This window comes from Erpetoichthys calabaricus, chromosome 12 (assembly GCF_900747795.2).
Source record: "Erpetoichthys calabaricus chromosome 12, fErpCal1.3, whole genome shotgun sequence".
In the NCBI taxonomy this organism is placed as follows: Eukaryota; Metazoa; Chordata; class Cladistia; order Polypteriformes; family Polypteridae; genus Erpetoichthys; species Erpetoichthys calabaricus.
In genome coordinates this window covers 22911052-22935026 of record NC_041405.2, presented here as the reverse complement: position 1 = coordinate 22935026, position 23975 = coordinate 22911052, and the positions used below count along the sequence as shown (strand labels likewise).

The 23975-nt window shown below is 38.7% G+C and overlaps 1 protein-coding gene across 2 annotated transcripts in view; it reads left to right on the top strand.

Annotated features, from left to right (window-relative positions):
- The window catches only part of cacna1ia (calcium voltage-gated channel subunit alpha1 Ia), an 856996-nt gene that overhangs the window by 736290 nt on the left and 96731 nt on the right, over nucleotides 1-23975 (top strand). For both annotated transcript variants that reach the window (XM_051935123.1, XM_051935122.1), the window contains exons 25-26: nucleotides 7678-7870; nucleotides 18786-18937. In XM_051935123.1, the coding sequence (XP_051791083.1) occupies nucleotides 7678-7870; nucleotides 18786-18937 (345 nt within the window). The remainder of the gene's footprint in view (nucleotides 1-7677; nucleotides 7871-18785; nucleotides 18938-23975) is intronic.

Below are 23975 nucleotides of genomic sequence, written 5' to 3'. Positions count from 1 at the left end.
TCCTAGGAAATGAAAGACATACCACTGCTCTCTCTTTTGTTGAAAGGAGAGTCAATTATTATGCAGGCTGAGAGGGGTTCCCAAACTTTTTCATATGACTGTATCTTCAGGCACACATACACATCTCAGCTGTCCTGATATGCGAAACTAAGAATCTGCTTCTTGCAGGCTATTTTGTGACCCGGTTATGACAAAAACCACAGAGGTTACTAAGAAAAACAAGTTTCAGTTGCAAAACAACTAAATATGCAAACAAACTAATATGAGTTATGGCAAGCAGCAGTATAATATCTTTAAAAACTTTGAAACAAAAGTTAGCTCCAGTCACACATGTGCGAATAGGAGGAAGATGAGTGGATCGAAAGAAGGTAATTCCACACTAGGCTAGGGGGTGGCAGTGTGCGCTAAACTTTCCTCTGTTTTCTCTACAGACTGGATGCAGGAAAACCTGCCTGATTTCTCTCCAAAGACGTCACTTCCGGTTCCTGTAGGAGAGAATCCTGCCGACTATGCCACTGTAAAATAAATCAGCCTTGGACACACAGAAAGGTTTAGTGCAGCCATCCATATAATATACCTGGCTGCAATGGTTCACAGGTCAAGTTCTCAAGTTGAACTGATTTGTTGAGGTAAAATGGTGTCTTTATTGATCAGGTCCCAGAAATTATGTCATCTTGGATGCCGGGACTGGAAGTGATGTTTCAAAATGGCGCCAGATCCGGAAGTGATGTCTTTCAGGGTGCCAGAACCGGAAGTGACATCTTTCGGGGAGCTGGAACCGGAAATGGCGTCTTACGGGGCAAAGGATAATTTAGCACACCCCACCACCCCCTGGCCTGGCGTGGAATTATCTTCTTTCGGTCCACTTAACTTCCTCCTATTCGCATGCGTGTGACATTCCATTAGGCAATAGTTAGAAAAAGAGACTGAGATGGTTGGCTGTCGTTCCAAAGCACATTAATTCCCAATACTTCCAATAATGTCCACTAGAGGGGGATAACACCATCAAACCCTGGCTAGTAACAACAGCAAACATAGAACCTTTATGAAATAAAAAGGATTATTTCACAAAAGTTTTGTAGAGCACACAAGGCAAAAAAGGAGTTGCCAATGAGGGCAATCCAAGGTAAACAAGTCCCAGTCTGAAATTTCAAGAATAGTCGAATTACAGAGTAAAATAGTTAAACAAATCCAATGAATCTCAAAAAGCCTAGAACTGAACTATAAAACACTCGTCAAACTCAACACAGGCGGCTTACATACATAAACAAAGGATAATACACATAATCAACAACATTAACATTAATATAAATAATCAAGAACAGACATAAAACATGAATTTGAACCCCAGCCAGGGGAGGAACTTGGGCATGTGATCACAGTGTGATGCTGTGCTTGTCACAAAACACGCTTTATGGCCTAACAACTGACAAGCTGCAAGGAGCCAGATTTAAGAAGGACAACGTGAAGAAGCTCTGTCTGAGAAGGCAATAAATTGGGAACATATTCCCAAGTCATCTAAAGTACTGCCAGACTCCATTAGGATGAATCTGTCACCCTTGTTACTAGTCCAAAATCTCCATCTCTATTTGGCGATACCTGGTATGCAGAAACTGCTGAACCAAAGTTGCCAATTGCTAAGAATTCCACTTACATGTCACAAGTGATTGCTATGCAAATCCAAAAGCTTATGTTTCTCATTGAACCTGGGAGTTTCTGGAGGACCGGGCGGCTGTGATGTCAGAGTAGCCCCACCCCTTGGGGCTCCACCCACATAGCACATGGAATGGCAGCCTATTTAAAGAGATAAAAGTGCAAAAACAAATGATATGCAAGAAAACCATTTAAAATAATAACTCAGATTAATACAAATTACGCAACAGAGAGTAAATACAAGCTAGGGAAAAAAATTCCTGGCTGTAACACAACAGTCTTGAACTGTTTACATGATGTGCTATTTATAATAAAACAATATTCAGTCCAAGCTTGGATAAAGCTGAAAGGAGATTGCTGACTTTTAGATTATGCCTTTGTGTAAAAGTGACTTCCTGCTTCTATTCTCCGAGTAGTGTTTGCATGCCAGCAACTCATTACATGCACTCTTCTAAACATTGATGAAATACCTGACAGGAATCTACAACTCATGATTAGGACGCCGCTTCATGGGCACGTTACCAAGAAACTGAAAATAACAGGCAGGAACAGGACATTGTCGAATGTGGATACAAGGCCTTAAAAAGAAAACAAATAATGCTTCATTTAACCCGATTCCTGAAAAAATGCAACAGACCAAGCATGATACCCTCACGGCAAGCTCTAAACTCACGGCTCCGACTCTGAAGGCTGCTGAAATCTTTTCCCAGATCTCAAAGAGGAAGGTCATGAACCGAGATCTCGGTTACAGAAGGGAGTAAGATGTCAGTGAATCATTGCACCCTTAAGCAAATGATAAAACAGATGATCAGAGACTCCAAAGGTCGAGGGAGAGTCACATTGTGTTTGTGGGATTCATACAATTGTTCAGGGATGGCAGGACCGGTTGAGGCATTCATTAGTGAAGACAGCTCAGCTGATGTAGTCTCGCTCTGCAGCTTTTCAGGACTAATAAAGTGAAATTCTTCAACTTTGTCTGTTCACGGAGCTATTAGATGAAGTGGGCACAATGAAGAAGTGTGCTAATTCAGCATCTCCAGTCAGAAGCTGTGACAGGCAGCCAAATCTGCTCTTCTAATGCAGTTTTTCCTCCACCAGGTCACTGGCGAAAACAATCAGTGAGTCCCTCAATCACAGTCAGTACCTTGGTCACTTCTTCATCTACAGATATCAATACACAGCAGTATGATTTTTATCCAAGGATAGTATGCTGATGACAAGTAACACTTGTGGTTTTTTCATATTTAAACTGTCCAGCTTTATTGTAAAAACACCTTCTTAATTAAAATTAATTTAACATCAGATCCTGTAAAAATAGGACCAAGAAAATAAAGATTGTAAATTCCAGAAGTTATAATCTGGGTTTTGTTTCATATGTTTACAGATTCTTCTTCTTAATAGAATAATAGAGATTTTTGTTTTTGGGATGGACTTTCATAGTTTATGTACTGTATATGTGTTGTGTGTTTCCTTTGTCTTATGCATTTCTTGATTAAACAAATAATACAATAGCGATAAAAACTTGTGCAGTCATGTGTCAGTTTACGGCCAGCCGAGTTCAGGTGATCTGTACGTACAGCTGAGGGCCACAGGACAACAATATTGTAATGTTCTAGAAATTGCCAAAACAGCAGTAATAAATTATTATCATGATTATTTCACAGGGTGTCATATGTTTTTTGACTCTTGGAGGGCCCTTTATGGTTTGTTGTGATTGGCGCAGCTCCACATGGCTAATTAATTCAGCCCATGTCGCCTTCCTTTCTTCAGCAGTTTTTCTCAACCTTTATGGTCCTTCACCTCAGTTTTGCCTTTAAGTTCATTAATGACCCAATGGCAGCAATTACAAACAATCCCCTCAGTAAAACAAGCATGATCAGGGGTCCCCTTAATGAAAAACTCAGAGCACTACCAACTGCTTAGTTGACTCATTGCAACCTACTTGCGAACCAACAATGGCAATTGTGACCACTGAGAAACACCGATTTAGGTGAGTCACCGCAACACACACACAAACCAACAATGGCAACCTGTGAACTGCTGGCAGTGAGATAGTGGTTGAGAAACACTGCCTTACATGGAATCACCGTGCAGATCCCTAGATTTGAAGATAGGTTTGCGCTACTCTGTTTCAGCAGTTAAAGTATGCTTACTGGTCACCCACACCAGACCTACAGAGCCTCAAATGCAATGACCTGTACATTTTGTGACCAAAATATGGCCAAATGGCCAGTCCCAAATGAAGCTCTAAGTAGGCACATGACTATGCTAGAAAAACATAAGGAAGTTTAGGGTTAAGTGTACATTTAATTCTCATCATCCACAGGGGTTACGTTCCTGTAGATATCCGTGAAAGTAGAATCAGTAGATACAGAAGTATTCATCCTATATGAAAAATTAAGGTAGAATCTAATAGGATTGGGGGGAATATAAAGTCTGGCAAAGGAGGGATGCGCTGGCCTTCTGCTCTCTCACCCCTCAATATTCAGTAATGATTCTTCTTCCAGATCACCTATGGAAACCATGTGAAGATTTTTACTTCTTCCTTTATAGTCTACTTCAGTCGTCTTCTAGGTGCTCTGTCAAACGCTGTGAGGGACTGCAGCAGGACACACCCAAGGGCCTCACTAAACTAACCAATCTGTTGTAGCGACATGTGGTGTGTACAAAGGGCAGGGATCATAATCAGTGCGAGCTTATGATCTGTACTGTCGGAGAATTCCTTATTTGCAGGGAACAACTGAAAGCTCCGGTTCCCATCACAAAAGTAGTTGAACTGTCTACCCATTCTTCTCCACATCTGGTAGACACACATTGGTCCATTCAGTTTAAAGTCATCAGTAGACTGTGCACTTTTATAACAGCAGATAAGCAAATCTGCGGGAATGGAAACCATGAATAATGAGGATTGCTTGTGCTTTAGCTAGCGTTTATTCTGTTATAACATTTGCTGAGCTACTTAGCTTGTCACATGACTGGCTAGGACCAATGAAGACAGGTGTTTGAGGGCACCATGGGGAGAAGGTGTAAAAGCATGAGGTACATCCTATGAGACAGTTATCATGGGTAAAACAGGCAGGGTTGGTTGAGGGGCCAAAGACCACAATAGGAAAAGTGTTGGCCCCTACTCTACTACACCCTGTTGGCCAATAAATGCTGCAGGGAACTGTGAAAAAGACATACTATAAATAGTAGGGCAAATCAACATTTTGGGTTCCACCCCAGCCTTTACAGTCAGAGGCCCGGCCAGAATAACTGCATAATGCAAGAAGACCTTCTACCTGAGCAGAAGACACTTTGGGTCTCTATGCCTCAACAAGAAGTGTTGCCATCAATCCAGGTTTTATATTGGAATCAATGCCACACCAATATGTGCTTACTGTTTAGTTTCAGGCACATTTTAGGAGTTACAGACATTTATGATTAGGATTTATAAGAAGAAAATAAAGAGTTGTACCTGCTCCCCTGCTTAATTGCAGTACACTCTGTTTACTGTTGAGGTGAAATTGGCTGGAGTTTGATGTTCCAGTTTAGGTGGTCATCTGTTGGCTCTTTTTACATCTCATTTCTGTTTGGCTGCCATTTAATGAAGAAACAAATCAATTCAGATGACCAAATCCTTAAGAGCAGGGCTATTAAAATGAAGGGAAAAGGAGTTAATTAGCAGTAAAAACTGCTCGCTGATTAGGAAAAGGGTTAGAGTGAAAACCTGCAGCCACTGCGGCCCACCAGGACCGGATATGGACACCCCTGCTCTAAATGAATCAAAAGAATGGATTCCCTTAGTTCAAAAGAGTCTGTCAGATCCAATCAGTGCTGAGATAGTTCCATCTTTTCTAGCCAGTACACACAGCAACTCATTTGGAGTAGCAATGAATTCCATGACCAGCAGACTCATTGTTCTTATTATTTCATCTGGCAGAGTAATTTGTTCTAAGTTAGGCATATGACTCCAATCGACAGAAATGCCACATGATTAAAACATCACTTGTAATTTTCAACAGTGTGAGCAGTGCTTGGTTAGTGCCAAGTGTTCAGTACAACTTCGTGGCTCACATGAAGTGGAGATGTAAATTTTATGTAATGTCTGCAAGACAAGGAATAATCAACTTGTGGAACTTATACAATTTCGGAACCAGTTATAAAGCATTTTATCTGATCATCCTCTAAATGCCTTTTCCACACTTTCACCTGTTGATCATTACTTACAGTCATATGAAAAAGTTTGGGAACCCCTCTTAATTCTTTGGATTTTTGTTTATCATTGGCTGAGCTTTCAAAGCAGCAACTTCCTTTTAATATCTGACATGCCTGATGGAAATAGTAGTATTTCAGCAGTGACATTAAGTTTATTGGATTAACAGAAAATATGCAATATGCATCATAACAAAATTAGACAGGTGCATAAATTTGGGCACCCCAACAGAGATATTACATCAATACTTAGTTGTAAATCTAACAGCCTCTAGACGCTGTCCTCCTATAGCCTTTGATGAGTGTCTGGATTCTGGAAGGAGGTATTGTTGACCATTCTTCCATACCAAATCTCTCCAGCTCAGTTAAATTTGATGGCTGCCGAGCATGGACAGCCTGCTTCAAATCATCCCATAGATTTTCGATGATATTCAAGTCAGGAGACTGTGACGGCCATTCCAGAACATTGTACTTCTCCCTCTGCATGAATGCCTTTGTAGATTTCGAACTGTGTTTTGGGTCATTGTCTTGTTGGAATATCCAACCCCTGTGTAACTTCAACTTTGTGACTGATGCTTGAACATTATCCTGAAGAATTTGTTGATATTAGGTTGAATTCATCTGACCCTCGACTTTAACAAGGGCCCCAGTCCCTGAACTAGCCACACAGTACCACAGCATGATGGAACCTCCACCAAATTTGACAGTAGGTAGCAGGTGCTTTTCTTGGAATGCGGTGTTGTTCTTCTGCCAGGCAAAGCGCTTTTTGTTTGACCAAATAACTCAATTTTTGTCTCATCAGTCCAAAGCACTTTGTTCCAAAATGAATCTGGCTTGTCTAAATGAGCATTTGCATACAACAAGCGACTCTGTTTGTGGCGTGAGTGCAGAAAGGGCTTCTTTCTCATCACCCTGCCATACAGATGTTCTTTGTGCAAATTGCGCTGAATTGTAAAACGATGTACAGATACACCATCTGCAGCAAGATGTTCTTGCAGGTCTTTGGAGGTGATCTGTGGGTTGCCTGTGACCATTCTCACAATCCTGCTCATATGCCACTCCTGTATTTTTCTTGGCCTACCAGACCTGCTGGGTTTAATAGCAACTGTGCCTGTGGCCTTCCATTTCCTGATGACATTCCTTACACTTGAAACTGACAGTTTAAACCTCTGAGATGGCTTTTTGTAGCCTTCCCCTAAACCATGAGAAAGAACAATCTTTGTTTTCAGATCTTTTGAGAGTTGCTTTGAGGATCCCATGCTGTCACTCTTCAGAGGAGAGTCAAAGGGAAGCACAACTTGCAATTGACCACCTTAAATACCTTTATATCTCATGATTGGACACACCTGTCTATGAAGTTCAAGGCTTAATGAGCTCATCCAACCAATTTGGTGTTGCAAGTAATCAGCATTGAGCAGTGACAGGCATTCAAATCAGCAAAATTACAAGGGGACCCACATTTGTACACAGCCAGTTTTTCACATTTGATTTAATTTCATACAACTAAATACGTCTTCACTAAAAATCTTTGTTCAGAAAACACCGCAGTACTCAGATGGTCCTAGGAAATGAAAGTCATACCACTGTTATCTTTTTTTGTTGAAAGGAGAGTCAATTATTATGCAGGCTGAGAGGGGTTCCCAAACTTTTTCATATGGCTGTATGTGCAAAACTCACAATGACAACATCTGTTTGGTAATGGGAATTGTGCTTTGGCGGATGTTGCAGGTACTCAGTAATGATGTTTTTTTTACATGAAATATTAACCCTGAATGTTTTCTCTTTCTTTGTCCCTCTCTCTTGTTTCTGTCTGTGCTCTTTTTACCGCAGCCCATCACAAATCACAACCCCTGGATGCTGTTGTACTTCATTTCCTTTCTTCTCATCGTCAGCTTCTTTGTACTTAATATGTTTGTGGGCGTGGTGGTGGAGAACTTCCACAAGTGCAGACAACACCAGGAGGCGGAGGAAGCCAAGCGGCGGGAGGAGAAACGACTCCGGCGTCTGGAGAAGAAGCGTCGCAGTAAGGCCGTCCTTGAATCTGCTGAGACGGGGAATGGGATGCTGGTTGAGTTTGGCGGAAAAAGCAAAGTGATTGAATGCAGTTGTAAATTAACTATTTATGGCTAACGATATATTTACTACATGATCATTTGTTAGCTATTGTACAATCTCTGGTGCATATTTCATTATTTCCGCTTATAGGCTTTTTATTTTAGTGCATTTTCAAAACGAGCGCTGATTTTACGCAAATGCCTGAAATGTTTCACACACAAAGATTCAGTTTGAACATTTTTGAATACCTCTTGTGTTAAAAAAAATATTCCATTTGACTATTTCCCTTTTCTTCATGTAACTGATAATAAAAAAAATCTGGACTTGTAAAACAAATTAGAGAATTCTATTTGAACACTTTGGTGTACAAAATTTACCCAAAATAAATATGACCCGATTGCGTGATTGATTTAGTAAAAGAGACGTGATGTTCTTGTTCTCTAAATGTTCATCCTGAGTGTCTCTGTGCGAAAAATTTGCTTAACAGCATCCAACTGCATGTATTGCTTTTTTAAAAGACATATATACTTATACATTTATATTTTCACAAATACCTTTTTTAAAAAATAGCTCTCTTGTTTCTATATTTCTACAAACATAGAAATGGCGGGTTATGCAACTTGTCCCGGATGGCAAAATGAGCCAATGTTGGACATTGAACGACTAGCCACCTTATAAATTACAGTTCAATATTTTACTCACGAGGCTCCATCTTTTATTATTATTATCTAAAATAATGTATTTATGGAGTGTCATTGTTTTACAAAGTTTCCAAAACAATTATACTATCAAGAAGTTTCATATACTAAATTTAGCACTGTAAAATAAACAGAATAAGATCTAAAAAAAATAGTTGGGGTCCCAAATGAGAATACCCCATTTACAGGACCAAATTGAAGATTAAGATTGTGCTGACTGAAAATAGTAAGCACTGCAAGTGAGAAAGCAGGGCCAGGAAATTAAAATGTATGAAAACGTAATCAAAGATAGGCACGTTAAAAACCGAGAGACCAAAAGAGACAGGCAGCCAAACCAAAAAAATCATAGATAGAAATATTGTGCAAGGTTTATAGTACAAAGATAAAAAAACAAGAAAAAAATTATTGCTGTTCTTCTGTTTAGGACTTAGCCCAAAAACTAGGACAGTAGTGAAAGTGAGAGTTTAAATACCATCGCCCATGACGACTTCCTGCATCCACTCCTTTAGCATTGAGTGTCTTAACAACTGCAGCGTAAAAAGTAATGGTGCTCATCCCATAACAAAGATGGCATTGTGGCCGAACAATAAATGAAAAACAAGTAAAAGTTTAATACATAACGTATTAACAAAACAAAGAATGATTGCCTTCACAATACAGGAATTGTGTGAAGATTTTAAGTGTAATAACAGAAAAATGTATCGCAAGAGGAATTCATTTTTAAATAACTCTCTAATATACTTATGAGGATTAAAGGTGTGGTCTCTCGTAATACAGCTGTAGTTACGGAGAGTAGTACTCCTATTGACTGCCATTGCCACCTACTTGCTATGTGTGTTGTCTTTAATTTCCGCGGATTGGAAGAGAAGGAGCTTGACTGCAGCAGAAGTGACATTAGTGTCAATCAGATGGGACATTCGCATTTCTGACAGGAAAGTAGAGTTATATACAGTGTAACCCCTTCTCCAGTCTGGGAAATGAATGCCCATATGGCAGTCTTGACATCAATTCCCCGAAGATTACCAAAATCCATGGACGCTCAAGACCCTCCTATAAAATGATGTAGTATTTAAATATAACCTACACACCTCCTCCTGAATACTTCAAATCATCTTTACATTACTTGTAATACCTAGTGTGATGTAAAGTTGTTATACCGTATTGTTTAGGGAAAAACGACTTTGGTAAGCAACATGCCAGTTTTGAAAAGATCTAAGATTTTTAATTTCTCATCTTGTCGCTTTACGGTCCCTTTCAGCCTTTGAGGGAATGCTTTGACCACGTAATTGCTTTTAAGGAGCCATTTTGTCACAGAAATAAAGGGTGTGCACAATGTGATGCCAAGGGCCTCATAACTCCTTACAGTAGGGATTGCCGACTGAGCGGCTTTTGTTTAACAAAACATGGGACAGCGCCCACCGCTGTGTTGGCATGTGTCTCTGTCAATAACAATGTTTTCATTGATTGAAAGTTTGGTATTTAATTTACAGCGTATTGATTACCTACAGGCAGTCTGTGTGTGTCCAAGACATTTCTAGAGACTGGAGCCAGTGATCTGGCCAGTTGTCTGTGGGCTGTTGGACGAACTGGCTTTAACTGGCTCCGGTGGAGACAATGGTCTAAGAAGGTCCAATTTCAGTTTAACTTTATGGTTATTGATTGTTCAGTCTTCATTTTCGAGAATATGTATGTGTCTTTTGTGTTTTGTGTAAGAGTTACTGGCCTGAGGGAGGTGTTAAGATGTTTCCCACTTTGACGACTGGTAGCACTCAGGTAGGGTGGGTGAGCGAGAAAGAGCTTTCCTTTTATAATGTCAGCGATTGCCCGAGAGCAGAGATGAAGGATCTACAAAGTTGAGCAAGGGTGCTTCATGTGAGTAGCACTAGCCACCTGAAGAGCAGTGCGGTGGCTCAGCATATAGGAGATGTAAGTTTACTGCTAAGGCTGGAGGCTACAGCAGAGTATTCCTACAGATCACTTCATTTGTGTGCGTTCTGCATAGGGCTTGGTGAGTGGCAAATTCTGTTTTTTCTTTTTTTTTTAACTTTCTAGATTTATTTATTTATTTGTTTTAATATTTTTGGTCTGCGGATGTCAAGTGCCGGCTGTAATCGCATGCATGACACTCCACAAGCGTTCATTGTGAACAAGTGTATTTGATCAATTTACAAAGCAAACCTTAATTTACCAGTTAAACTCCCAGTCTATCTTATATTTTCATATCAAAAATTCAATTTCTTAGGGCTGTTTAGTAGAAAAAATAATCAGAAATTCAGCATTCTTCAAATGTACCCACTCAGATTGAATGTTTGCTATACTTAATATCCCAAATGACGTTTTTTCAAATTTCACATTTCAAATGTACACATTGGATCAGTGTTTGCTGTAGAAAATGTGTAACTCAGACAAATTCAAGAAATGAAAAAATCACCATCAATTAAATTGGTGAGTAATCTCATTTAGCAAATTTACCAAATAAGTATTTGGACTTTAATATTCACTTTACTAAAGTTACAATTAAATATTCCATGTTCTATTCGTGTAAAATATCTCTAAAAGGAAATGTAATTGTTTAGATCATGTTATACATATTGCACTTGAGAGGTGTAAGCGCTAAATTCACCAAACACCAATTTACCTTAAAGGAGTACTCTACCTAAAAATTATAATTTTTAAAAAAATATTATATTTATCTCCCCGTGTAGTTTGTAGTGATGACTGAGAAAAATCTTAATATCACGTTTTCATGGAGACTGGACATAACAAAGTTTCTGATAAAACGACATCCAATGGTGACCAACATTTGACAACAAACAATACCAAAAATGTGTCACATAAGCCACAAGTCAAGTCATCCAGTTGTGTGCTCACAGTGGCCAAAATGCATGCATTTATTTTTGCTAAAATATTGTTAAATAAATACCTCCAGAAAGAGAAAGTAGTCCACAAACAGGAAACCCCTTCACATGGCATCGCCCTTTTGAATTGAAGACAGGAATCTTGGTGGAGAGGAGGGTCTGAATGACTGGATGCCTTTTTTCAGCGTTGGTCACTAGGGGACATGGCATATAAAGAACTGTCAGTCCTCCTGTACATTAGGTGGCAGTGTTCTTCTGGGCTTCCGTTCTGTTAGAAACATTCCATCCATTCTGCACAAAAACATAAGATGAAAAAAATGTCTGTGCCATCACTACGTACTACATATGGGATAAGTAACTTAGAAATATATATATATATATATATATATATATATATATATATATATATATATATATATATATATATATATATATATGAAAGAGAAGGTCTGTGATACGGTTTGCATATTTGCAGCTGGAGATCCACGAAGGGAGAAAAAAAAAAACGAATCACGTATCATAAAATAGTTTTATTCCTGAGCTTTCAACCCCTATCAGGGGTCTTCATCAGAGGATAATGCTTAGCCAAAAAATTCACTTTCATTTCAACGGCAAGTATTACACACAGAAAGAAGGCATGCCAATGGGATCACCATTATCTGGACTCCTAGCTGAACTGGTAATGCAACGATTTGAAAACATAGCTTTATCCCAGATTACACCCAAAATTTGGATACGCTATGTAGATGACACATTCGTCATATTAAGAAAGAACCAGCTGAATGAGTTCTACAATCATATTAACACAATATTCCCTGCATTCCAGTTCACAATGGAAAAAGAAATCAATCGACACATCAACTTCCTGGACATTTACATCAAAAGAAATAGTGACGCCACCCTGACCACAAGTGTTTACCGCAAACAATGCTACGCAGACAAGATTCTACACTTCGCCAGCAACCACCCAGTATCTCATAAACAGAGCTGCGTGAAAACCCTATTTAAACGAGTCCACACGCATTGTAATACCAAGGAAACAAAAATTAATGAGAGACGCTATCTCTTCCAGCTTTTCACCTCGAACGGATACTCAAAAACATTCATTAATCGGAGTCTACACAGCAGACGCCAAAGGAATCAGCATACAATCGACTTAAATCAGAACCCCCACCCCACCTGGCATTCACTCCCGTATCACCATAATGTGTCAGAAGGCACGGCACGCACCCTGACCAAGTGGGGCATCAGAATAGCACATAAACCCACGAACAATCTGCGCATGGTCCTGTTTAATGCTAAAAACAAGAAATCGACAGCTGAAACACGAAACGCAGTTTATAGTATTCCATGCAATTCTTGCTCAGCTGTATACATAGGACAAATGTCAAAAAGAATTTCAACACGTGTACAGGAACATCGCAACGCCGTCAGAAGAAAGGACGCACTATCTTTGATATATGCACATACTAAATCGACAGGACACACATTCAACTGGGACAATGTAAAAGTAAAATTTAAGGCCAGTACTAAAAGTGCCAGAGAGTTGGCCGAGTCTTGGCTATCAGATGAAAACGCCATCAACAGACACTTGGACATAAATCCAGCATATGCCAACTTAAGAAGGACATGTACACAATAATTAAACTATACAACCCCCCCCACCACCCCCCCTTGATCATACTGACTTAGTCACCTCCACCCCCCCCCAACTGAATGTGTTGCTATATATTGCCTTTGATTCTTGTAAGTCTAAGCATTATCCACTGATGAAGACCCCTGATAGGGGTTGAAAGCTCAGGAATAAAACTATTTTATGATATGTGATTCGTTTTTTTTTTTTTTTTTCTCCCTTCGTGGATCTCCAACTGCAATATATATATATATATATATATATATATATATATATATATATATATATATATATAGTGAAAGACAAAGCACAAAGACATGTATAAAGGTTTGGGACACAGTCCTGTATACTGTAGGTCTCTGTAACACAGATTGAGTACATAACAGACTTCAGTAGACATTGATTAAGTGAAGCAGGGGGACTTTTATAGCAGACGGACAGGAAATAACATTTGTAATGGAGGAAGAGGATCGTAGATGAGGACACAGAGGAGAGGCGGGTTTGAGGTCATTGGAAGTGAACCGGAAATGAAGTCATCCAGTGGTGTTGTGTCTTTGAAAGCCAGAAGTGGATTACATGTTGTGGATGCGTATAACTGCGTTTGAGTACCAACAAGTATGTTTAATTGTCTTCCTTTCTCCTGGAGAAGAAGTGGGAGAGGCATAAGCATTCCTTGTCCATTCCCTTCGATTGTTATTTTCCAGTAGCATCAGGCCCGTTGCCTGCCCCCTATTCGTGTGTGTGTGTGTGACAATATATAGTATTTTTCGGTAGAGTTTTCCTTTAAGTGTGTCGGATATTAAATTTTGCGGTCTATTTTGCTTGATTGTTTGGGGTAGCAACATGACGTAACATTATCAAAACCTTTTAATCCAGGGGTGGGCAAAGTCGTTCCTGGAGGGCCGCAGTGGCTGCAGGTTTTTGTTCCAACTCAATGGCCTAAGAAGAAGCACTTATTGCTCAACTAACACTTCTGCTTCATTTTTGTTGTCTCGCTCGTGAAGATTTTGAGCCCTTATTGCTTATTTTAGTTTTAAAACAGCTGTATTTTGGTTTTTAATTGTTCCTTAATAGCAATAAGATTTAAATCACAAAAGATACCAGCAGTTCTCCATTTAGCTTCTTTCCATTTACACCTGTTTGGTTTAATGAAATACTTGGAAGGAAAGTGAAGAGAAAAAAGTGAAGGACTGAGAATTACTCATCCGTTTTAGACTTCAAATCATTTAGGTGATATCCTAGGAAAGGAAAAAAATCTGACTTGGCAGAGTTAAAGCACTAACGAGCCATGAAATTAAATTATTGGCAAGGATTTTTTTCTAATTAATCAACTGGGATGGAACAAAAATCTGCAGCCACTGCGGCCCACCCCTGTTTTAAACCATTTAGGGGCACAGCCTATCCTTGTGCCAGAAAGCAACTTTGAACACATACTTACTGCTGTAAACCCATTGTGAATTTATTATCTTTAATATTTGCTATATTCATATCATATTTATTTTTTACTGTTATTTTAGTGGTATAATAACATAGCAAAGATGGTGATGTTTTCGGGCACCCATAGGCAAATCCCGTTTAACCAACATTTCAAAAAAGAGAAAATGCAGGTTAAAGTGTTATGTTGAGTCTTTTCAAAAGGGAATCCGGATATGACTGCCAAAGCTGGCAGTTCTTCTGGTTAAGACTGCTTCCGGTAGGAAGAGGCGGGTTCAAATAGACGGACACTGGAAGTGATGTCAGTGGTGGAAAAGCCGTCAATCTCTCCAGTCTGTAGAGGAAGAGAAAGAGAAGATGGCTTCATAGAGTGCCAATCACTTGAGTAGTGGAGAATCACCATCACCAGAGCCCTTAAACTGTCCGATATGTGCACACGCATGGCAGTGGAAATGCATTGCCATTTTGTGGTTGTTTTTTATGACCTTGGCCATGTTGTTCATCGTAAGTCGTGAAAACAGAATCTCAAATTGCTCTTGGCATGTTCAGTTAGAGACCTCTTTTTGTTAGTTCTGGTTAAGAGTTTTGACTTTAATTTTGGGCTTTGGTTGCAGGCATTCTTTTTGATTTTTTGGATACTAACATTTGTCAGTTTTTTCTTTTGACTTGCCCCAAATGTTAGTTAGCTGTGTCTCCTAATCCAATTCAGCTCATAAAATTGGGACTTTGAACAGTCAATTTTTTCTCCAATGCAAAATACCTACCAAGCCATTGGTCTACTGAATTTATCAATGGAAATTTCAATTTGGGTGCTTTCTATTAAATATCCAGCATTGCGGTTGTGTGAACTACATTTGCCAAGCCAAGTCACAGTCTGTTTTTTGGTGTATTTGGCAGTCACACATTTGACGTTTTATAATAAATTTACCTTGGCTGCTCACTCTATTAGCTCAACAAATTTCCAGAATCAGGATTCCTGCTGTGCACTCGATGGTGCCAAAGTAGTAGTGCTACCACTTTGAAATATAGTATTTTGGTCCAATGAGTAAAAACATTCAGAGTGCATATTTCGCATGCTCAATGGTGCAGACTAAAGTTTCAGAATTGGCCTTTTGCCATGTGAAAATCTTAGCAAATGTTACTAAATCTAGCATTAAAATATTCTCTTTGCATACGTCCCATGCTTAATTTGTCCATCTAATACTCTGCTTAAAGGGTTTTTCAAGTCTTTAGCTTGAGTCATTTATTTATTAAATTTACCAAAAGCTAAAATAAAAACTGGTTGTTTTATATTGTTAGTTCACCCAACAGACATTTCTTTTGGCCATTTTCACTATATCTACAAAATCTATATTTATTCTAAGCCCTTTCTATACTTAATACCAAGGCATCTCTCCTGATTTTAAAAATGCAACTTTGACATGGATCTATCATCACCAGTCATGAACACATTGTCCGACTTTTGCGTTTTTTTCCTGGAATTGCCATGGTGTAGTTCACTGCATGGTGATGGACCTAAGACAGTTAGACACAAAAACTAAACCTTTTGATATTTTATGAAGCAATTTAGTTTTAAGAAAGAATCTAATTACATACCTGTAAACATAAGTAGATACGACATGCCTAATCTGACCATTAGAAAGATATTAATTTTAGTAGAGTTGACAGATATAACACATAAGATAGATACAGAGAATGGTTTAAGTATAGTAGGCAGGATAGACCAACAGATAGACAGATAGATAGATATGACAGGCACTATACACCACAGGATAGATAGATAGATAGATAGATAGATAGATAGATAGATAGATAGATAGATAGATAGATAGATAGATAGATAGATAGATAGATAGATAGATAGATAGATAGATAGATAGATAGATAGATAGATAGATAGATAGATAGAGAGGAGTTTTAGTATATTAAACTCTTCTGAAACTCTGACTTGAAAGTCATGTCAAATTCGATGACTTTTTCAGCGATTTTCCGTCGTAGAGTTTCATGAGGTTGGCCGTGTAATGTGAGATGCCCAATGACTAGCCTGCCTCCTGCTCCAATAAATTTTGTCTTTATTCACACAGGCCGGGCTCCGTGTGCATGACAGCTAACAGCCAGTGAATGCTTACCTGGGAATACAATGCGTATAATGCAGCTACAAGGACTAAGGAACACGGGTGTTGTGGACCTCACAGTTAGGAGACAAGCTCTGATGTTACACATTTACACTCTAAACAATTTAAAAAAACAGGGCTTGAATACTTGAATCAATGTGATATTTCAGTTATTTAATTTGAATACATTTGTCCAGAGTTCTAAAATCCAGTTTTTGCTTTATCATTCTGAGGTATTGAGTGTTGTGGGGAAAAATTAATTTAATGATTTTAGTACAAGGAAGCAAAATAACAAAATGTGAAAGTGAAGAGGTCTGAATAGTTTATGAATCTACTGTAGGTAGGCAGGCAGAAAGGCACTATACACCAATGAATGGATAGATGTGAAAGGCACGATAGATAGATAGATAGATAGATAGATAGATAGATAGATAGATAGATAGATAGATAGATAGATAGATAGATAGATAGATAGATAGATAGATAGATAGATAGATAGATAGATAGATAGATAGATAGATAGATAGATAGATAGATAGGAGTTTTAGTATAGTAGGAAGGATAGATAGACGGAGAGATTGGTTTTAGTATAGTAGGCAGGATAGATAGGCAGACAGATAGAAAGATGGATCTGACATTATATATGTGTACAGTATGTAAATATAAGTGTAATTATTGCATGTTGTTTCTATGTTCAACATTATGCTTGTGTTTTGTGCTTTGCTGCATATTTTGTAGCCTTTAAATTTAAATAATACACAATAAGTAGAAGAGTGCTTTAAATGAGCTAAAAAATCAGTTAAATATAAACCTATTGATGAAATGTTCTTGAATGTTTTGGAGTAATATTTAATAGAAATGGCTCTTTGATGGACTGGCCTCCTGTCCACAGCTGGTTCTTGCCTTGTGTCTAATACTGACTTTAGCTGTAGTAAATATGCATCTTGTGGCACTCCAAAGCACATCTAGAAATAAAATATTTCTCTATCGATGTCCCGTTTGGATCAATGATCCGAGAATGTCGTGGTATGCTCAATCATTCCACTTGATGGGTTTGTTCATCCATTGCTAATTTCCATTCAAGGTCATGGATAGCCAGAGCTTATCCTGGTGAGTCAGAGCATACAAGGCAGGAATGGGTTCTTGGATGGGTTGAAAGTCCTCATTCGGAGAATTTGGTCCTCACCGACCTCATATTAAAATAAATGTGTTTAAAAAAATGGAAGAATGGATAAAAATATTCAGACTGACTGTGTTGCATGTTTGATGACAAAAAGGTAATGCGTTTTCAAAAAAATGGTAATTTGCAGTGCACACTTGCAATAAGAGATCCACAAGTCAAACGTGCAAGTGAAGTACCTTCTGTAAAGTGATTCTTACGGTTGGATTCCATTCAGATATCCTGTTTTAAGGTTATACCAAATTGTCCTTCCATGTGAATGCTTTAGCGTACTAAATTTACCAATTGATTTGAGCAAACATTCAGATCACTACGTAATCATGAGTATTTTCCAAGGTGAATTTACCAAATGTCCTACTATCCTACCAAATGAAACCTCATTATCAGGGATTTTGGTGTACTGAATTGACCAAACCCAAATTTCGATTGATCTTTTCCTACACATTCATTCAGTCTGAATATTCCTGAGCACGGCCATCGACGCAAACTTGAGTGATTTATTTAGCAAAGTGCCCAACAACTTTTAATTTGCAATTTTAGAAGTATTGATCTTCAATGTTTCATTTGTATTTAGTATGTACATAAAAAAAAAAACAACTAATCATTTCTGTATAGTATTATCTTCTAAATAATTTAGCAATTCATATTTTTAAAAAGCATTGAATTTCAGTCATTCAGCACGGCTTAATGAACGCTTCGGCTTGGCATTTTTCAATTAATAATCAAGATAAATTTGTCTTCTAATTCTTGTTTCAAGAGCAAGACAAGACTTTTGGAAACTGCCCCAGTAAGTTTAGTTGAAACTCTACTCGACGACCACTATGGCTCACTTTCTTTTCATCTTGTAATGAACAAATGATGCTTATTCATGGGTTAGAATTGACATATTCTGTTTTACTAATCTAGTGATTTGAATGAAACTTCAATCTACTTTACATTTCTCTCCTTTTTATCTTGCTATGGCAGAGGCCCAGCGACTGCCTTACTATGCCAGTTACAGTCCTGTGCGGCTCTTCATCCACTCCCTGTGCACGAGCCACTACCTCGACCTCTTCATCACGTTCATCATCTGCATTAACGTTGTTACCATGTCTCTGGAGCACTACAGCCAGCCGAAGGTAAGCACCAAAACAGCCATGAAGCTATTCACAGAGAGTAGAGCTAGCTGGGTAAACTACAAAAAAAAGTGAATTACCTGAAGGTTATAAATCAAATAGCATAAAAACTGAAAATATAGAAAGGAAAGGCAACCTGGTAAATCCACGAGAGGGCCATGGCAAAGTAGGCCATTTTAATCCAGGCAGTGCATTTTATTTCTTTCCATGTATCAATTATTCATTGCATAGCTAAAGAATTACAGCAGTGTGAATTATAAGGAATAAAATTAAACATTTTTATTAAAACTGTGTGTACAAATATGTTTTCTTCAATGATTAATGAAATTAATGAGACTATTGATAAGTGAATGTAATGTCTTGCTAGTGTCATGACTGGGTTTCATATTTAATTTTTTTTCTGTCATTGTTGTACATCTTTTTCTTCAAGATTTGAAACAGCACAGAATTCACTTGAGAACTTGAATTTCACATAAAATGAACTCTTTCAGGGCGGATGCCGACTTTTGTCAAAATTCAGGGTTATAAGACTACCGGTAATTAGCTGTAAACTGCGCAAAAACTCGCCATTACGTTTTAGTTGGATTCTCTTTACTAGAAGGAAAGTTAGCTTTGTTCATTGGACCTCGATTCCCCGCGCGTGCAGGAGTAGCGAAGAGCAGACAACCTATACGACATCGACGTCTGGCGAGAGACCAAAGCGAACGCGCAAAGCAAAATATTCTGTGCAAAACATTTTGCGTTTTATTGCTGAATTGGATTTTGACTTCGTGGACCCCAATTTTGATGCAAGTGATGTGGAGATGAAGATTGAAAAAGAAAGTGAGGCACTTGCATCAGCTGATCGGTCTCCAGATGATCGTAGTGCTGAACACATTCATGTTGCTGATGGGCCTACGGTAACATTGGCCTGGGAGGACCATCACTTATGACGATGATGTACAAACCAGATTGCGTCACACTGCAATTTCCAATGGACAAGAATTCTTTCTTTTTATTATTATTATTATTATTATTATTATTATTTTTATTGTGATTCTTGGCTTTGTTAAAAGGACACGCTTTCGATTATCGAATTTAGGCTTGGCTCACATTTACCATTAAAGTGTCATTTTTCCTCTGTTTCTTTTTCACAGCAGACATAACAGCTTGGTGTACATTAGGCTATCTGAATGAATATTGACGTTCAGATATAATTATTCTTAAGAAAAATGCACATTTCTTCTGTATGACTACTTTCAAACGTTAGCCAGTGAATGTAATGTCTTGTTAGTGTCATGACTGACTTTTATATTTAGTTTTTTCTGTCTCTGTTATGTATCTTTTTTGAACACTTCAAGGTTTTAAACACGGCAGAATTCATTTCAGCACCTGAACGTCACATAAGATTAACGCTTGGCAAGAATTTGTTTTCTGACTGATTTTTGATTATGAGTCTTGGTTTTGTTAAAAGATAGGACACATGTTATCGAATTTAGGCTTGGCTCACCTTTACCATTTTCCCCTTCTTGTCGCTATTTTTCCTCTGTTTCTTTTTCACCGCAGACATAACATCTTGGTGTACATTTGGCTGTCAGACTGCATATTGATATTGAAAGAATTCAAATCTATGTGCAAAAATTCTTAGTCGAAAGCAAACGCTGATGATCGATTGTAAAAGAGCGGTTCTTTATTTTACTTGTCAATAATTTCGGTTTTGTGTTACTCCAGATACGGCATGCTGCACTACTTCTATATTTTGCATGTGTTTTGCACACCATTTCCAAAATCAACATTTTCCATATTTTTTAATTGTCAGTTTGTATTGTCATTAATAAATGGAAACATTTTTCTACTGCACTTCTCTGCTTTTCTTTTTATTTAGCAGGTGTACTAATTTTTAAACACTTCTGCAATGATCTCATAGTATCATTTTGCTCCTAGTTCTGTTCCATTTCACTGTTGAATTTGAGATCACTAATTTTCTGCTGCATTTATCATAACAACATTTATTTATCTAGCACATTTTCATACAAATGATGTAGCTCAAAGTGCTTTACATGATGAAGAAAGAGAAAAAAGACAAAATAAATAAGAAAACAGAATTAGGGAACATTCATTAACATAGAATAAAAGTAAGGTCCGATAGCCAGGGAGGACAGAAAAAAAAAAAAAAAAACTCATAACAAACAAAAGATGCTTTCCTTTCTCATTAAAAGTAATGGAAATAGCTGACATATTTCTGATTTTCCTTTTATTATTATTATAACACCTGCGGTGGGCTGGCGCCCTACCCAGGTTTGTCTCCTGCCTTGTTGGCTGGGATTGGCTCCAGCAGACCCCCGTGACCCTGTAGTTAGGATATAGCGAGTTGGATAATGGATGGATGGATAATTATAACATCGTTTTGAAGAGCATTGTGAGTGTCAGGAAATCATACTTAGCTACCTCATCCAGCCCGTGTCTTATGGAGGCTGCTGGCTTGACACGTAATTCCTTAAGCAAAGCCGTAATGAAAGGCGCCCCACTCTACAAATTTATTAAATCGGGCTGTGCCGCATGCTTGATCTACCTTACACACTGTGTTATCTTTCTTTTTTTTTAACTATAACTACAATTTTGGCAATTAAATTACATTTTTTTTATTACTTAATAGCCAAACTTTGTGTTCATAAGGATTATGAACACTTTAAAATCACTACTCTTTTTTTGGTCCGGCACTGCCCGACTCACAGGTTCGTGAAAACTCCCCCTACAAATGATATACCATTCAACTCGTTTTAATGTCTAGTTATGCAAGATGCCAAGCTTTTTGGGTTTCCTCCTATTATTACCACACTAGACCCAATAATCTTAGCCAGCTAGAGGCAATCAGTGGCTCGCTCCTGTGAATCCAATCATCTAATGCAACATACCCAACAACTGAGACCAACTAGTCTGTAATTGTCAACCATAAAACCAAACAAGTTTGATCCTCTCTTCAGTTGGAGGGGTAGGCATAGGAGAGCTGACAACCAATGAATGCTCATCAGGAAGTACAATGTATACAGTGCATCCGGAAAGTATTCACAGCGCATCACTTTTTCCACATTTTGTTATGTTACAGCCTTATTCCAAAATGGATTAAATTCATTTTTTTCCTCAGAATTCTGCACACAACACCCCATAATGACAATGTGAAAAAAGTTTACTTGAGATTTTTGCAAATTTATTAAAAATAAAAAAACTGAGAAATCCCATGTACATAAGTATTCACAGCCTTGGCTCAATACTTTGTCGATGCCCCTTTGGCAGCAATTACAGCCTCAAGTCTTGTTGAATATGATGCCACAAGCTTGGCACACCTATCCTTGGCCAGTTTCGCCCATTTCTCTTTGCAGCACCTCTCAAGCTCCATCAGGTTGGATGGGAAGTGTCGGTGCACAGCCATTTTAAGATCTCTCCAGAGATGTTCAATCGGATTCAAGTCTGGGCTCTGGCTGGGCCACTCAAGGACATTCACAGAGTTGTCCTGAAGCCACTCCTTTGATATCTTGGCTGTGTGCTTAGGGTCGTTGTCCTGCTGAAAGATGAACCGTCGCCCCAGTCTGAGGTCAAGAGTGCTCTGGAGCAGGTTTTCATCCAGGATATCTCTGTACATTGCTGCAGTCATCTTTCTCTTTATCCGGACTAGTCTCCCAGTTCCTGCCGCTGAAAAACATCCCCACAGCATGATGCTGCCACCACCATGCTTCGCTGTAGGAATGGTGCCAGGTTTCCTCCAAGCGTGACGCCTGGCATTCACACCAAAGAGTTCAATCTTTGTCTCATCAGACCAGAGAATTTTCTTTCTCATGGTCTGAGAGTCCTTCAGGTGCCTTTTGGCAAACTCCAGGTGGGTTGCCATGTGCCTTTTACTAAGGAGTGGCTTCCGTCTGGCCACTCTACCATACAGGCCTGATTGGTGGATTGCTGCAGAGATAGTTGTCCTTCTGGAAGGTTCTCCTCTCTCCACAGAGGACATCTGGAGCTCTGACAGAGTGACCATCGGGTTCTTGGTCACCTCCCTGACTAAGGCCCTTCTCCCCCGATTGCTCAGTTTAGATGGCCGGCCAGCTCTAGGAAGAATCCTGGTGGTTTCGAACTTCTTCCACTTACGGATGATGGAGGCCACTGTGCTCATTGGGACCTTCAAAGCAGCAGAAATGTTTCTGTAACCTTCCCCAGATTTGTGCCTCGAGACAATCCTGTCTCGGAGGTCTACAGACAATTCCTTTGACTTCATGCTTGGTTTGTGCTCTGACATGAACTGTCAACTGTGGGACCTTATATAGACAGGTGTGTGCCTTTCCAAATCATGTCCAATCAACTGAATTTACCACAGGTGGACTCCAATTAAGCTGCAGAAACATCTCAAGGATGATGAGGGGAAACAGGATGCACCTGAGCTCAATTTTGAGCTTCACAGCAAAGGCTGTGAATACTTCTGTACATGTGCTTTCTCAATTTTTTTATTTTTAATAAATCTGCAAAAACCTCAAGTAAACTTTTTTCATGTTGTCATTATGGGGTGTTGTGTGTAGAATTCTGAGGAAAAAAATGAATTTAATCCATTTTGGAATAAGGCTGTAACATAACAAAATGTGGAAAAAGTGATGCGCTGTGAATACTTTCCAGATGCACTGTATAATGCAGCGACAAGGAGTAAAGAACATGCGTGTTTTGAACCTCACAAACAGAAGAGATGCTTGTCTTTTTAACGTCTTGTGTGTTTTACATAGTTTAAAATAGAATGAAAAAAAAATAATGGGGCAGAAACTATGACTACTACCACCTTTTCACAGTGCTGATTCCAGTAGGCAGCACTGCGGCTTTGGACCGCACAAACAGAAGAGATGCTTGTCTATGTAATGTCTCGCGTGTTTTACATAGTTTAAAACAGAATGAAAAAAAAATAAAAATAAAGGGGCAAAGACTATGACGACTTTTTACCTGTTTCAAAGTGCCAGTCCCAGTAGGTGGCACTGTGGCTTTGGACCTCACAAACAGAAGACTGACTCGTCTGTCTGATGTCTCCAGATTT